The sequence below is a fragment of the Rhinolophus sinicus genome, chromosome 8 (genome assembly GCF_057876585.1).
Source record: "Rhinolophus sinicus isolate RSI-liver-muscle chromosome 8, RSI-T2T, whole genome shotgun sequence".
Lineage (NCBI taxonomy): Eukaryota > Metazoa > Chordata > Mammalia > Chiroptera > Rhinolophidae > Rhinolophus > Rhinolophus sinicus.
Window position 1 is genome coordinate 49,587,845 of NC_142508.1, and position 14,236 is coordinate 49,602,080.

The window sequence follows — 14,236 nt, forward strand, 5'->3', positions numbered from 1 at the left end:
GGATTCCTATGCACTTTGCTTTGAAGAAGAGGGCAGGCAACACTGGAGGCACAAGTGAGACTAAATGGGCATCTGTCCTACAAGTTAGTAACCAGCAGAGAAACACAACCGACCTGTGCAGCTGTCCTCCAACAGGCCCTCTAAAAAGTACACTTGTGGGTCTAAAAACCCTCTCCTGGCTCCCTCCGCTGGAAATACAGATACTTGGTTTGAAAGAGCTGCCTGGCTTCTCGGAAACAAGCAAGGTTAGTAGGGGCTGGGGAAGGGCTGGTAGCCTGAGTAAATATGAGTAAATACACTTGGAAACCACTTGCTAATGTGATTCAGGAATCCACGGAGTTACATGGGCAGTGATGCCCTAGCCATTCACTTGCCTGTCTTTCTTGTGTCTCTGCTTAAGACCAGAGATCTGGATACACATCAAAACAGAGCCATTTTATGAATCTGGAAAGCAGACTGAGTTAGGTCTGATTGCAGGACTCAGTCTGCAATTCTACCATTGCTACAGCACTCACTTGTATCACATAAGGTACAAACGCAGGCTGCTACCAAACCCAAACTCATTTATGGCTCCATCAAGTTCAGGAGCGTCTGCTCTGTGCCAGCCCTGAGACTACAGGGCCCTCCAGGGGATTTACATTCTAAAAGGTCAAAGATGATAACAGATAAGAGAATGAGGCACAATAAAGCAGGGTGGGAAGATAGGAGTGGGGAGACCTGTATGCGTAGTGACAACCTACAGAAGGGATAAAATAAATATTTGCAAACCATATGTCTGATAAACGGTTAATATAAAAAAATATAATGAACTCCTATAACTCAATAGCAAACAAACAAATAATCTCAAAAAATGGGCAGCAGATCTGACTAGTTTCCCAAAGATGACATATAAATGACCAGCAGACATATGAAAAGATGCTCAACATCACTAATCATCAGGAAAATGCAAATCGAAAGCACAATAAGATATTCCCTCACCCCTGTTAGGATGGTTATTATCAAGAAAACAAGAAATAACAAGGGGTGGCAAGGATGTGGAGAAAGAGGAGCCCTGATGCACTGCTGGTGGGAATGTAAACTTGTGCAGCAGCTGTGGAAAAAGTATTGAGGTTCCTCAAGAAGTTTAAAAACATGAAAGTACCATATGCTCTACTTAGCAAGTCAATCCCACTTCTAGGTATACAGCCAAAGGAAATGAAATCACTCTTAAAGAGATACCTGCCCTCCCATGTTCACTACAGCATTATTCACAATAGCTAAGACATGTAAACAATCTAAGTGTCCACTGACGAGTAAATGGATAAAGAAAATGTGGTCTATATAGTCAATGGAATATTATTCAGCCACGAAAAACGACATCCTATTATTTGTGACAACATGAAGGGCACTAATGCCAAGTGAAATAAGTCAGACAAAGACTCTCTGTTCTCACTGTATAGTCTCACTTATATGTGGAATCCAAAAAGCCAAACTCACAGAGAGTAGAATGGTGGTTGCTAGAGGGTGGGGGAAATAGGAAGAAATTGGTCAAATGGTACAAATTTCCAGTTATAAGGTGAATAAGTTCTGGGATCTAAAGTGCAGCATGGTGACTGGAGTCAATAACACTGAACTGCACAGTTGAAAGTTGCCAAGAGAGTGTATCTTTTATTACCACACACTCAACCAAGGTAATTATGTGAGGTGATGTTAGTGTTAACTAATTTTATTGTGGTACTTGTTTCACAACGTAAATGTATCAAATAATCACATTATATGTCTTAAACTTACACAATGTTATATCTAAACAAAGCTGGAATAAAAGAGGCTTTCCCTTTAAAAAAAAAAAGGAAGATGAATATCATCAAGAAAGTGACAGGGCAACCCACAGAACGGAGACTGTATTTGCAACTCGATATCCGATAAGGGACTTGTACCTAGAATATATAAAGCAATTTTACAACTCAATAACGAAGACTACCAAATTTTAAAATGGGCAAAGGATCTGAATAGACATTTTTCCAAAGAATAGATACACATGGCCAATAAGCACATGAAAAGATGTTCAACACCTTTAGTTATCAGAGAAAAGTACATCAAACTACAATGAGGTACCACTTCATAATCACTAGGACAGCTATAATCAAAAAGATGGATAACAAGTGTTGGCAAGGACGAGGAAGAAACTGGAACCCTCACACATTTCTGGTGAAAATGTAAAATGTTGCAGCTGCTTTGGAAAAGTCTAGCAGTTCCTCAAAAGATTATGCACAGTTACCACATGAGCCAGAAATTCCACCCCTAGGCGTTTACCCAAGAGAAATGAAAAGTCTGTTCACACATAAACCTGAATGTACATGAATGCTCATACCCAGGAGCTGAAAAAAGTTGAAACAACCCAAATGTCCACCAATAGATGGTTAAACAAAATGTTGTATATCCACACAATGGACTATTATTATTTGGCCATAAAAAGGCACGACGTATTGCTACATGCCAGAATACGGATGAACACTGGAAAACATTGTGTCAAGTGAAAGGAACCAATCACAAAAGACCATGTATTATATGATTCCGTCTATATGAAATGTCCCCAATAAGCAAATCCATAGAGACAAAAAGTGGATTGATTAGTGGTGGCCAGGAGCTTGGTGTGTGTGTGTGGGGTGTTTGGGGGAAACTAGGGAGTGACTGCTAATGGGTACGGGGTTTCTTTCAGAGGGACAAAGGTGTTTTAAAAGTGTGGTGATGGCACCACAAGTCTATGAATATGCTATAAACCACTGAATCTGTACATGTGAAATGGGTGTATTGCATGGTCTGTCAATTAGATCTCAATAAAGCTGTAAAACACACACACACAAAACTTCATTGAGTATTACGATTTTCTAGTGAGGACCACCTGTCCTGCTCCAGTATTTAAATATGTTTATAAAGAAAAAGGGCTGTGAGAAGCCCCAGAGCCTGCCCCACACCTTGGGCCTTTGCTGTGGGGCATGTCCTCACTGCCCACTGCAGCAGTCCAACTGGCAGCTGTCATGCAAGCAGCATGGAAGCCGCCACATAGAGAACAAGCTAAGTGGAGTGGCCAGCTGGCCACCTGGAGACTCAAGGGCCGGCATTCCAGCTGCTAGAGCGCCACACTGTGGCCAGCAGCATGCACCTCCTGCAGCTCCCAATCCCTTCTCCCACGCCCCAGGGGAACCGGATGCAGGCCTTCCTGATTTAGGCCAGCAATACGCTGTCCGTAGTGCATGTCCTGTACCACACATGGCACGTGATAGGGCAGCACCTACGAATCAACACACATCAGCATTTCTTCAGCACCTGGTTTTGGGACCGTGGGCTGGAGCTGTGGGAAGCAGGTGTGCTTGCTGACCAGCGAGGCCCAGACAGCGTTGCTGCAGAGCCCCAAGCCCCGCTCCTCTCAGGGTCCCACACCCCGGCCTCCCGGACCCCAGCAGGGACCCCAGTATTGGGGAGCCTACCTTGGTGGCTGCGGGGAGCGGGGCTTTGGCTTCTCCTTCTCCTTCTCCCGCTCTTTCTCCCTGTCTCGGTCTCTGTGCTGTCTGTCCTTCTCGTCCCGCTTGGCTCGCTCTCGCTCCCACTCCTCTTTCCTCCGCTGCCGCTCCTTGTCTCGCTCGCGCTCCCGCTCCCGCTCGCGCTCCCGCTGCCGGCGTTCCCGCTCTCGGTCTCGCTCCCGCTCCCGCTCGCGCTCTCGCTGTCTGTTCTCTCGCTCTCGTTCCCTTTCCCTTTCCTTTGTTGAAAAGCCAAACACACACACCAGCTGCAATTTAAACACTTATAATGAAAAGTACAGAGAAAATGCAAAAGAGCAAGGCAATGAAGATTAGGAACAATCTCTGGTGTTAATTTTGTTTCAAAGTTTCCCCTTAAAAATGGGTTAGATGGCAAATTAGGGTGGAACTCCACCTAAGAGTGAACTCTTCCAACCACTACTTCTGGTTGCGGGTTCTGGCATGTGAGCCGTGGGCCTCCCTGGCCTCAGCGCTTCACGTGAAGGGTGCAGACAACCTAGGCCTCGCACAGGCCCAGGCTCGGGGCACCTAAAGCACTCTGTCTGGAACGGGGTGGAAACCCCAAAATGGTGGCTCTTGTTTTTCTAACCACAATGCTTGAACACCTTTTTGAACTACTGCTCTATTCTCATTCATTCATTTGCTGTAATATTCAAAGTTAAAAGTGAATAAAGTCCAAATCACAGCACACTGATGGTTTTCGGGCATTAGGTGGCCTTAGGGAAATGAAGTGCACTCCTGACCTTCATGCTGGCCTGCCCCTTGGACATAGTGGGGGAACATGGTGGAAAGGGATTCCAGCAGGTGCCTGCTACCTCCAAATCTGCCCTGCCTGGCACGAGACACCTGCAGCCCTGTAGCCCAACTGCAGTGAGGAATCTGCTCTACCAGGTAGAGGCGCACAGATTGTTAACCAGTGTCTTCATGTCTCTAGAATCTCAGCAACTAATGGGCTCCCAGGGCAGTCACCTTCCTTTGGTCCTAAAAACACATGGCTGTCACATAAGTCACAGCACTATTAAACTGCCTCTAACTGATCTCTTCCTAGTGGCAGCTTTTTCGTATCACCCTAAAAGCATTAAAATGAGGGACTCAAAGGCTGAAGCACATGTATTTGTAAATACAGTAAACTCTCAGAGAAGTATCAATACAGACCAATTCTCCATTAGACAAACAAGGCCTGGCTGGTAGAGGCCCACAGAAACGGACTTAAGTGGTTAAGCACAATTATAAATGGTATTATTAAGGAGTCTGAAAAAGTAATATGCTCAAGAGAGTGGAACACACTCCCCTGCAGACTTTTGTCAATAACCCGATCAGCAAACCTAATTAAAAAAAACCCAAAACCTATAGCAAGAACACAAATAAACCCAAGGAAGTCTGCTCAAATCACCACAAATTTAATCTGTGGATCTGAATCAGTTCTCCACAGTCAATTGGGCGGGTTAGTACACTACGCTGACACAACTAAGCCCACATAAAGTCCGACAAATAAGAAAAGAGGGCAATTTTAAGGAATGGCTCAGTGAAGTTCAGCTCTGCACATTACGTCCTACTTACTCGATAATTGTGGTACGGTTCTGTTTCTGTGTATTGCACCCTGAAATTCTCGTACTGTCCGCCACGCCAGAACCGCTCTATTTCATAGTCATAGTAAGGGTCTGCGTAAGGCTCGAGTCTGCAAAAAGAACGAGTAAAAAGTATATCTTTTCACTTAAAAATATGAATGTAAAAGTATTATATAAAATGTTAACAAACAAAATCTAACACATTAAGAAAATAACGCACCATGATTAAGTGGGATTTATTCCAGAAATGCAAGGTAGAGTCAATATTAGAAACTTCATGAGTATACTACATATGGTAATAGGCCTAAAGGGAAAAGCCAGAGGATTGTATTTACAGATGATGAAAACGTCTGTGACAAACTTTCACTACCCTTTCTTGATGAAAATACTCAAGAAAACAGGAAATGATCCTTTCTTAATGTGATAAAATATATGTATACACTTTAGAATAAAGCCAGCATCTTACTTCGGGGAAACGGGGAAGGCACTTCAGTGAGATGGAAACGGCAAGGAGGCCTGCTGTCCCCTCAGTGACCTAACATCGTGCTAGAGGCACTGCCAAGGCAGTCAGGCTACAGAAGCCCAAGAGAGGCAGAGTGGGAAAAGAAGCGAAAGATCTCAATTTGCAAATTAAATGATGCTATAAAAATCGAGACTTGATGATAAAGCCAATTCAAATAGCCAAAGAACCCATCCAGTAAGGCACATGAAGAAAAATGAACATATAGAAACCAATATCTTCATACACACAAAAAATTACCCCTAGGAGACAGAGGGTAGAGAAAACTCATTTACAACCGCAAGAAAGAAGAAAACATATGGAGGAACAAAATACATTTAACCAGAGATGTGCAGAACTTTACTTCAAAACATTCTCGAAAGACACAAAAGTTTGTGTGACGATATGCCTTGTCTTTAGTTAGGGTGAGTGGATATCACCAAGAAGTCAGTTCTCCCTACATTAATTTACAAATATAGGGCAATCCCAGTAAAAACACCAATGAGTTTCCTTATGGAGCGAGACAAGTCGATCCTCACATCCACATGGAAACAGACATGCGAGACCAGCCAAGAACACACGGAAAAGACAAGACACACGCTGGGATGTGATAACATTATAGGAGGCCTGGGCGTGAAGACACACACGGAGGAATAAAACAAAAGTCCAGAAACAGACCCCAGCACGCATGATCAAGATGGACTTTCGATCAACAGGAACAGGACACTAGCTAATCCTTGCGAAGAAGGTGCGAGTAGACCCACATGACCCACCTGGGCCAGAAGCCAAGCACACTGACCCAGATGACCTGCCCTGTGGGTGTCTTGAACCTGGGGGAGGTGGGGGGAGGACAGGGAAACGCACATTTGGCAACAGATGGGCCCCAGGAGGCTCTTGCAGGGATTTCGTGGGTAAACTGGCGGGGAAAACCAAGGTGCCCACAGCTTACAGAGGCCCCACTCTGAGTGGCTGCGGAGGCCTCTGCCAGGCTGCGCTGCAGCCCTTGCTGCGACCACCTCCAGTCACCTGCAGGGCCTTCTGCTGGCTGCTCTCTAGGGAATCTCTCCTCTGGTGTTTCCAGTGCCTTGGGCAGAGAAAACCTAGGCTGGCTCTGCCAAACGATACAGCTGTTTTTCATCCCAAACAGCCAGACATCTTTCTAACAATCTAACCCTCACACTACTCAGATAATATTTAATGACAACAATCACTAACTGTGCCGAGGCCTGCAGCACGGCATCGTGTCACACAGAAAGAGAGACTATGGTCCCCGAGGCACAGACTTTTCCTGTGACCTTCAAAATATAAAAACCAACACAACACACAGCCAACGAGCTGGTTAAGCAAAATGAAAATGGCCTCTCTCCTGAGGGATTTCTCAGTCTTAGGAGACAGCCGATGGAGAAAGGGCACTTTCCCACCTGACACGTGCCAGCGATCCCTCAGCCTGCCTCCCTCGGAACCAAGTCTGGGCTGCCCACGAGCCCGCAGGGCCTCGGACGCCCGTAAAATGCTACCATGAACGCAACCTGGCAACAACTGCCTCTTCAGGCACCATCTTGAAGGACAGACACTGGCAAGAGCACTTCTAGGCCCTGGGCATGTGGCCTAACAGTCTGACCCTGGTTGACTAAGAAGCTCTGTTCCCGACAGAGATAGTGTAGACGACATTCCGTGCAGGTGACACCTCGTGCATCCTGGGGGCCCCTATGTCTTCTGGACCACAGGCAACCTCCAGGACTCCGTGGAGTGCTCTCATACAGTCCCCACAGCCCTGTGCAGAGATGACATTTCTTAACGTCTCCTATGCATGAGGTCTCACGGGTCAGATGGCATCTGAATACAGTGCCCAATGTGGTAGAAATGAAACTTTAAAAGCTATGAATTGGGGGTGTCTGTCTAGAGAAACAGTATTTTTACTAAGTGATCATGCTAGAATTGTGTTTAATTCCAAATAAAGGTATAAAGTAAAAACAATTTTCCCATCCTTTATACCATGCTAGAATACTTCACCCGGAGTTGTGGAACGGGCAGCATTCCCATGGGTTCTACAACCTAGTACCTAGCTCCACATGACCAGAACTTGACGGCACTAAGAAGGTTTTGTGACAACTACTCAAGAGTAGTTTCTATCCCTACAATTCAGCATCAAGTCTGACAGCCTACGCTCCTGGAATTAAAATCAGTGTCTCTCTGACTATGAGTGGGCAGCAGAATCACCTAGGGGGCTTGTTAAAAACAGCAGGCTGGGCTCCACCTTCCCTAGAACTTCTGATCCAGCAGCTCCGAGGGAATGGTTTTCAACAATCTCCCAGGTCTACGGACCACCCCTGGGGAGCTACAGCTTTCAATCATTTTACCACATTTCCCCACCTGGGGTGTAACCGTGATTGTAGGCCTGCTGTTGTCCCTCACTGGGTAAGGAGTACCAGGGCACAAAGCAGTCACAAAGCAGGGTCCCAGTAAATAAGAATTATTAAGGCTGGCCTTTTTTGAGTCTTAACATTGATGGCCCTTGAGCCTGTTGTTAAATTCCAACTTAGTTTCTCAGTCACCCTTCTGCATCGTCCAACTCAAAGCTGCCAGCACAGCTGGCCCACGTGCCCTGCTCAGCCGTCTGAGTTCTAACCCTTTCTCCCAGCTTCTGTTTTAACAGTTCCAACCCCACGCCCACAGCACCTGGCGGCTACTTTCTGCAGTTGCTACCTTTCCTTCTGCAGTCACCTCTGCTGAGTGGACCCTGGCTGACACAGCCCTTGCACTGAGTGCCATCGGAAACAGCTGGGGGCACTTTCCCACCTCACACATGCTCGGGCCGCATTCCCAGCAGTTTGGACTGACTAGGTCTGGGTGGGGCCTGGCATGTGCATGTCACAAAAGCTCTAGTTAGTTCTGAGGCATACCTGATATTGAAAACACAAACAAAACGCAAGTAAAAGCCTGGCTCCAAGGCCTGCTTCACAGGCTGCTGAGTCTCAGGGTCCTGCAGCATCGACCCTCCCTGGTAGAGAAGGCAGCAGCCAGCGTCAGTCTGGCACCAAACACGGGGCAGGACTAGAGCACACCTGCTTGTGCAGCCAAAGTCGCCACAGAACCAGACCCGCCGACGGCTCCCCATCAGGCACGTTTCCGGAGTCCGTGCTCTGGCCAGGATGGGAACCTGGCAGTGTCAAGGATCGACCCTGAGCTTCTAAAGCCTCTGGTTTCCCCACTCACACCCGGTCAGAGCACGTTCTGCGCTGCAGCGTGCTTCTGTGGACACTAGCTCCTGTGACTCTCAGGCAAGGACAGTGTCATCACCTGCACTTAAGCTAGAAAGGGGTGAGGCCTCCAGACTTGTGGCAACATGCCCTTGGTGAGCCAGGAAACGCAGTTCTCACTCACACACTCCTGCCTGTGATCTCACACTGTACCCGCACAGAATTAGAAAACCAAAGTCTTAATTACTCTTTAAACCTCTCCCCCTCTGACCTCTGAGCTGCCAGTGCGGACACTGGAGCATCCTCTCCTCTTCTCTCTGCACAGACAGCCCAGGGACGCCTAACCCGGGACCGGAGGGCCCTGCCACAGCCTAGTGGGTTCAGGTCGCCAAGACCAAATCCTGAAGCACAAGCACTGTGTGTGTTCCTTTTCTCTGCCTTTTACTGCCATTTCAGCCAGAAGTCAGTGACTGTGACTTTCCAGTAGCAAATGTAAATGCACCAAGTGTTGCTACAAGACTAAGATGGTGCTAAAGCCGGTTGGGATCACTGACCGCATTACATGCCGTCCCCGGGACCTGAGCCCACATGGCACTGGCTGCTCCAGAGAAACCTGGCCTCTTTCTGTTCCCTGAGAGGTGAGCGCAACAAAGCCAGGCTTTCCCCTGGGAGCAGGAACACTGGGAGACAAGCGCTGTACTCATTAGGTTATACAATTTGGAAAGATTCGACTTATGTTTTTCAACCATATATGCTTTCTCTGTAATTATTTTTTAAGAGACCAGTAATAGAATATCTGGAAGAAATAATAAAGACAGCATTTACAGTGAAAAGGGTCAAACCTGCCACGCTCCTGGATTTTAGTGACAAATTTCACAGGTTTTCCTGGTCCCTGCATAACTTGGGGAGGGGTGGGGAAGAAACTTATGGGGCTTTAGGGGCTTCAAGAACGGCTGTAAAAACTCAAAGTTCATATGAACCCAAGTGGCTGTGAGCCGTCCCCAGTCACACGTCCCTGACACAAAAACATTTCCTTCCTTCCCAGAAGCTGAGGCAAGTCAATTGCAAAACATGTGGAATTATCTCCGGGATGTCATTCCGAGTCCAGGGACCGTAGATGGACACCAGCCCCCACACACCTTGGGGAACCTATGTGCTGCTGCTCGCCAGGGCCTGAGCCCCACACATCTGGGGACAACTTAATTCTCTCCAAAGGGAAGGAAGAGCAAACCAGTCCTTACGCTGTGTCTCTGACATCTCTTGTGATCCGATAATTCCAATCTCGGAAAACCTCATTTTCTTTGTCAAACTCTCGTTCATCTTCACCAATGGTCATAGTGAACCTTTTCTCTTCAAAGTCAGGCTCCTGTTCTTTTCGAATGGTTGCTTTTTTTAAAACCTACCATGGTGAGAAGAGAGAAGCCAACACTAGTTACTGTTAGGAAAACAAAGGGAAGCCTGTCCTGATCTGACCCGCACAGCGATCCTTGGCCAGTGTGGCTGGAGCGGCCCTGCAGGAGCGACGCAACTGAGCGCTCAGTGGGTGAGGGCACAGGATCCCACGTGCCCTTCTGCGGGACTGGAGCGTCCTGTCTCTGTCCCTGCACACAGCTATACCTGGCACTAAGCAGGGCGAGGAACTTCCTCACATTCTGGGACGGGTGACAGAGGTGGCTGCTTCCTACGAATAGTCCTAGCACTAAACCAGGGAGCCCAGGTATCCATTCAGTGATGAGGACCACGTGTGGTCTGTATAAGTCTGCTCACGGCAGAGAGTCATTCAAGTCTCAGAGGCGAGAGCTGGTGAAGTGTGTGCCGTGGGAGCGAGGAAAAGTTTTCAGTTTGTCATCTCACTGAAAAGAAATCGACACGGGGCTCAGAAAGCAGCCTGGACATCGGGGGCCAGAGTGCAGCCTGGAGTAGGAGTGGGAAGAAGGGAGACCCTTGTGTGCACCAAGGCTCTCTAGGGAGACAGGATGGCTCCTCCAGGAATAGCAGAGTGTGCTAATTGTGGGGAGTGGCTGGGGGCTGCAGCACCAGCTGGGTGTGGCCCGATGTTACCCAAGCCACATGAAGACAGGGGCCCATATTCTAGGCTGGCAATCCTGGCCTCCTGGGTGTGGTCCTGACCTAGCATGCCTGAGAGAGATAGCTAGACATCACTTTCTATTCTCTAGCTCTTCAAAGAAATCGCAGAAATATACCCATCACTTCAGAGGCTTTACTGAGTTTTCAATCAGTCTCTGGATCAAGGAAATCATAGTTTGGTGCAAGGACCGCCACTACTATTTTTCTTCTCAGGTTTTCTGCTGAATTCTGTTACCTCCTTTGCATGCCGAAGTCCTCGTTCCCATGCACTCTCTGTGGGGGGTTCTGGAGGGGGTGGAGGCAAAATTTCATCAACTACTGGCCCACCCTATTAAAAAATGAGAAGGAAAAGTTGAGAAAGCAAGCAAAACTTGAAAATCTATAAAGAGACAGGGGAGCAAAAACACCAACTAAACATCAGCTGGCTGCATGTGGATGCTCTCTCCTCAGAGCCTCACTCTGGCTTGACATGGCTGCCCCGAATTTAGGGTTACCTCTACATGGAGACAACGGAAGCATCTGGAAGGCGGCTTTGTAACTACGAGGTCACAGAAATGGCTTTTACATAAGGCACATGAATGTGCTTTAAGCTGGAGATTCACAGAGCTTAGATGTCTCACTTGCTAGCAATTAAAGAAAAGAGGTGTTCACGCACCCAAGGGTTGGCAGGCATCAGTGGGTGAGGTCCAAGAGGCGGGGCACCGTTAGGCGGGAAAGGTTCGGCTTTGGTGATTAGGGAGTAGTTGCCCTTGTCGTTGACTCCAGGGTGAATAAACCTACAATTCATTCCCCAGGTACAGTTCCCTAAGGAGACAAAAGTCAGGTCAGAGTGGGTCTACGAGAACCCAAGTGCATGAGGTCCACTTCCTGCCTGCTCTGCTTGGGCAGCAGCTTTTCTGAGGGCCTGTGACATGCCCGACAGTGTGCTGAGCACGCTCACAGGCTGCAGGTGTCACCCTCCACCCCATAAGGTGCACTGAGCCTGACGGTGGACAGGCCAAAGCCCAGGGGCGGCAGTGGCAGGCCCGGGCTCACAGCAGGGCTGCCCTGGCCGTCACCTCCCCCCAGGAGGCCAGTGCAGTTGTGCAAGTGTGGGCTCACTCCTCACACATGCACTCCCGCCCTCACCGCCACACAGGCAGGTGCCCAGCAGGCAGGCCTGGACAGTCTTAGGCCAGACCCTCAGCTGGAGAGTGAGCAGTGCTTCCTAAAGGGCCCCTGAAGGTGGCTGGTCACGTGTTAGAGGAAACAGCCCCAAAGTCACCGTGTGAATAGTTCATTTTTGCCTAAAAACAGAAAAGTCTGAGAGCTTCCTAGTTAGAAGCGGCCCCTGCTCTGTGGGTTTACTACTCAGAGACACTGCACCTCCAGCGAGGCTCACAGGTGCATGTCCAGGATCGTGATTCTGACTCAAAACCCACGCATACTGAAATAGAAATCAACAAGCATAAAAACGGCCAGAATTCTGCACGCCTGTCTGGGAGTGATCTTTACCAGCTCTGTAAATTTGCATTTCTCCGATCAAAAGCCTCATAAAATACTTCAGGATATTTCTGGTACTTAAATGTGTTAAAGAGAAAACATATAGACAATTATAATAAATTAACCGTTTATACTTTACCAAAAAAAAATGTCACCTGTTAATTTTATTCAGTGAGAAAACACTAGGGTTATTCAAGGAAACCACTTGCCTTTTCAACACCGAAGGCAAGAAGCCAAAGTTTTTAATCTAATTAATGGTAAATCACTTTTTTACAATTTAATTTCTAGAGTGGGTAATATGTGCACAGGTTCAAAAATAAATATCTAAGTAGTTTTAAAAATATTTCCAATGGGTTAACATGTAAACTTTAAACCATTTTTAATATATATTCACTTCTAAACATATTCCATTTGAATATTTCTGTGAACAAAACCTGTTTTTCCTTATATAACATAAATTAAAGAGAAATAATCATTTGGTATTTAGGAAAAAGCTAAACTTTACATTTTAAACATTACGAATATTTAAACTTGTATTAAAACCAATTTAATAATATATTAATCTAAATTAAATATAAAATAAGGCACGCTAAAAATTGCTTCTCTGAGAATGCAAAATGACAGATAAACTTTTAAAATTCCTAAAGGTGTTTGAGAAATCACATAGAAGAGATTGTCAAATACTGTACGACAGAGGATTCAAAATCCCAGTCTCAGGGGATTTAAAGAAAAAAAGACTATGCAGTCGCACATCTAAATAAAGAATTCCAAGACATTATCAACTTCACCATTTGACTCATAAAAACTCATACTGTATTCCACCTTGCTTTCGTAGTGAAAAAAGAAAAAGCTCGTTGTAGAAATTTGCAAGTACAGAAAACTATTAATATAGACCACAGCTTTCCCATAATTTTTAACCTAATTTACATATATATATCCACCACACACACACACACACACACACACACACACACACACACACAGTGGATAAACAGGTATTTGTTAGTCTCTGTTCTTTTTTAAATTAAAAAAATTTCAAAACAAAACATCACTCATGAGCCAGCCAGCCCACTGACAGCAAGACTTTTTTTTGGTAGGGGAGAAAAGAGGAACAGGTAGATAAGAAACACGCGAGCAAAGTGAGAGGTAAGAGCAGAGACACACACCCCTCCGAGACACCAGTGGGTGACAGAAGCCCATCCCCTTGGCCCCCCTGCTCCTGGCCGTGCTAAGATCCCTGCTGAGCATATGTTTGGACCCCTGGCCACCAAAGAGCAGGAGAAGGACAGATGTCTAGCAAATGCAAGCAAAAAGAGAACAGTCGGAATAGTGCAATCCCAGTAGCCTTTTTAATGTGAATTTTTATCAGCGTAGAAAGAAGTCTGGAAGGATACACCCCGAACTGCTGGGACTGTGGAAAGAGAAAGACTTTTACCCTTTATTGTCTTGACACTTGTCAGCACATAATACTTTCATAATTAAAAAATGTACTTGGAGAGGGGTGGGGGGTGGGAGATGAGCGTAAGGGCGATCAAATGTATGGTGATGGAAGGAGAACTGACTCTGGGTGGTGAACACACAATGGGATTTATAGATGATGTAATACAGAATTGTACACCTGAAATCTATGTAATTTTACTAACAATTGTCACCCCAATAAATAAAAAAAATGCAAAAAAAAATGTACTTGGAAAACTAATTCTCTGGGAAATGTAAACAAAAATCAATCTTCTGGTTTTAAAATTGGATGGTGGTCTGCTTCTGAATGAAACTTCACATACACAAAAGTTAGGTGGATTGTGATGCTGACTGGATGACTAAATAGGCTTACAATTATATAAGGACATGGGTATGAGCCAGAAGGGAACAGAAGAAATGGAA

The 14,236-nt window shown here is 46.2% G+C and overlaps 1 protein-coding gene across 2 annotated transcripts in view; it reads right to left on the reverse strand.

Annotated features, from left to right (window-relative positions):
- Positions 1-14,236, reverse strand: part of ZC3H18 (zinc finger CCCH-type containing 18) — a 59,641-nt gene that overhangs the window by 22,397 nt on the left and 23,008 nt on the right. For both annotated transcript variants that reach the window (XM_019742696.3, XM_019742695.3), the window contains 5 exons: positions 11,529-11,677; positions 11,109-11,201; positions 10,027-10,184; positions 5,079-5,196; positions 3,468-3,736 (listed from right to left, as the gene is read on the reverse strand). In XM_019742696.3, the coding sequence (XP_019598255.3) occupies positions 3,468-3,736; positions 5,079-5,196; positions 10,027-10,184; positions 11,109-11,201; positions 11,529-11,677 (787 nt within the window). The remainder of the gene's footprint in view (positions 1-3,467; positions 3,737-5,078; positions 5,197-10,026; positions 10,185-11,108; positions 11,202-11,528; positions 11,678-14,236) is intronic.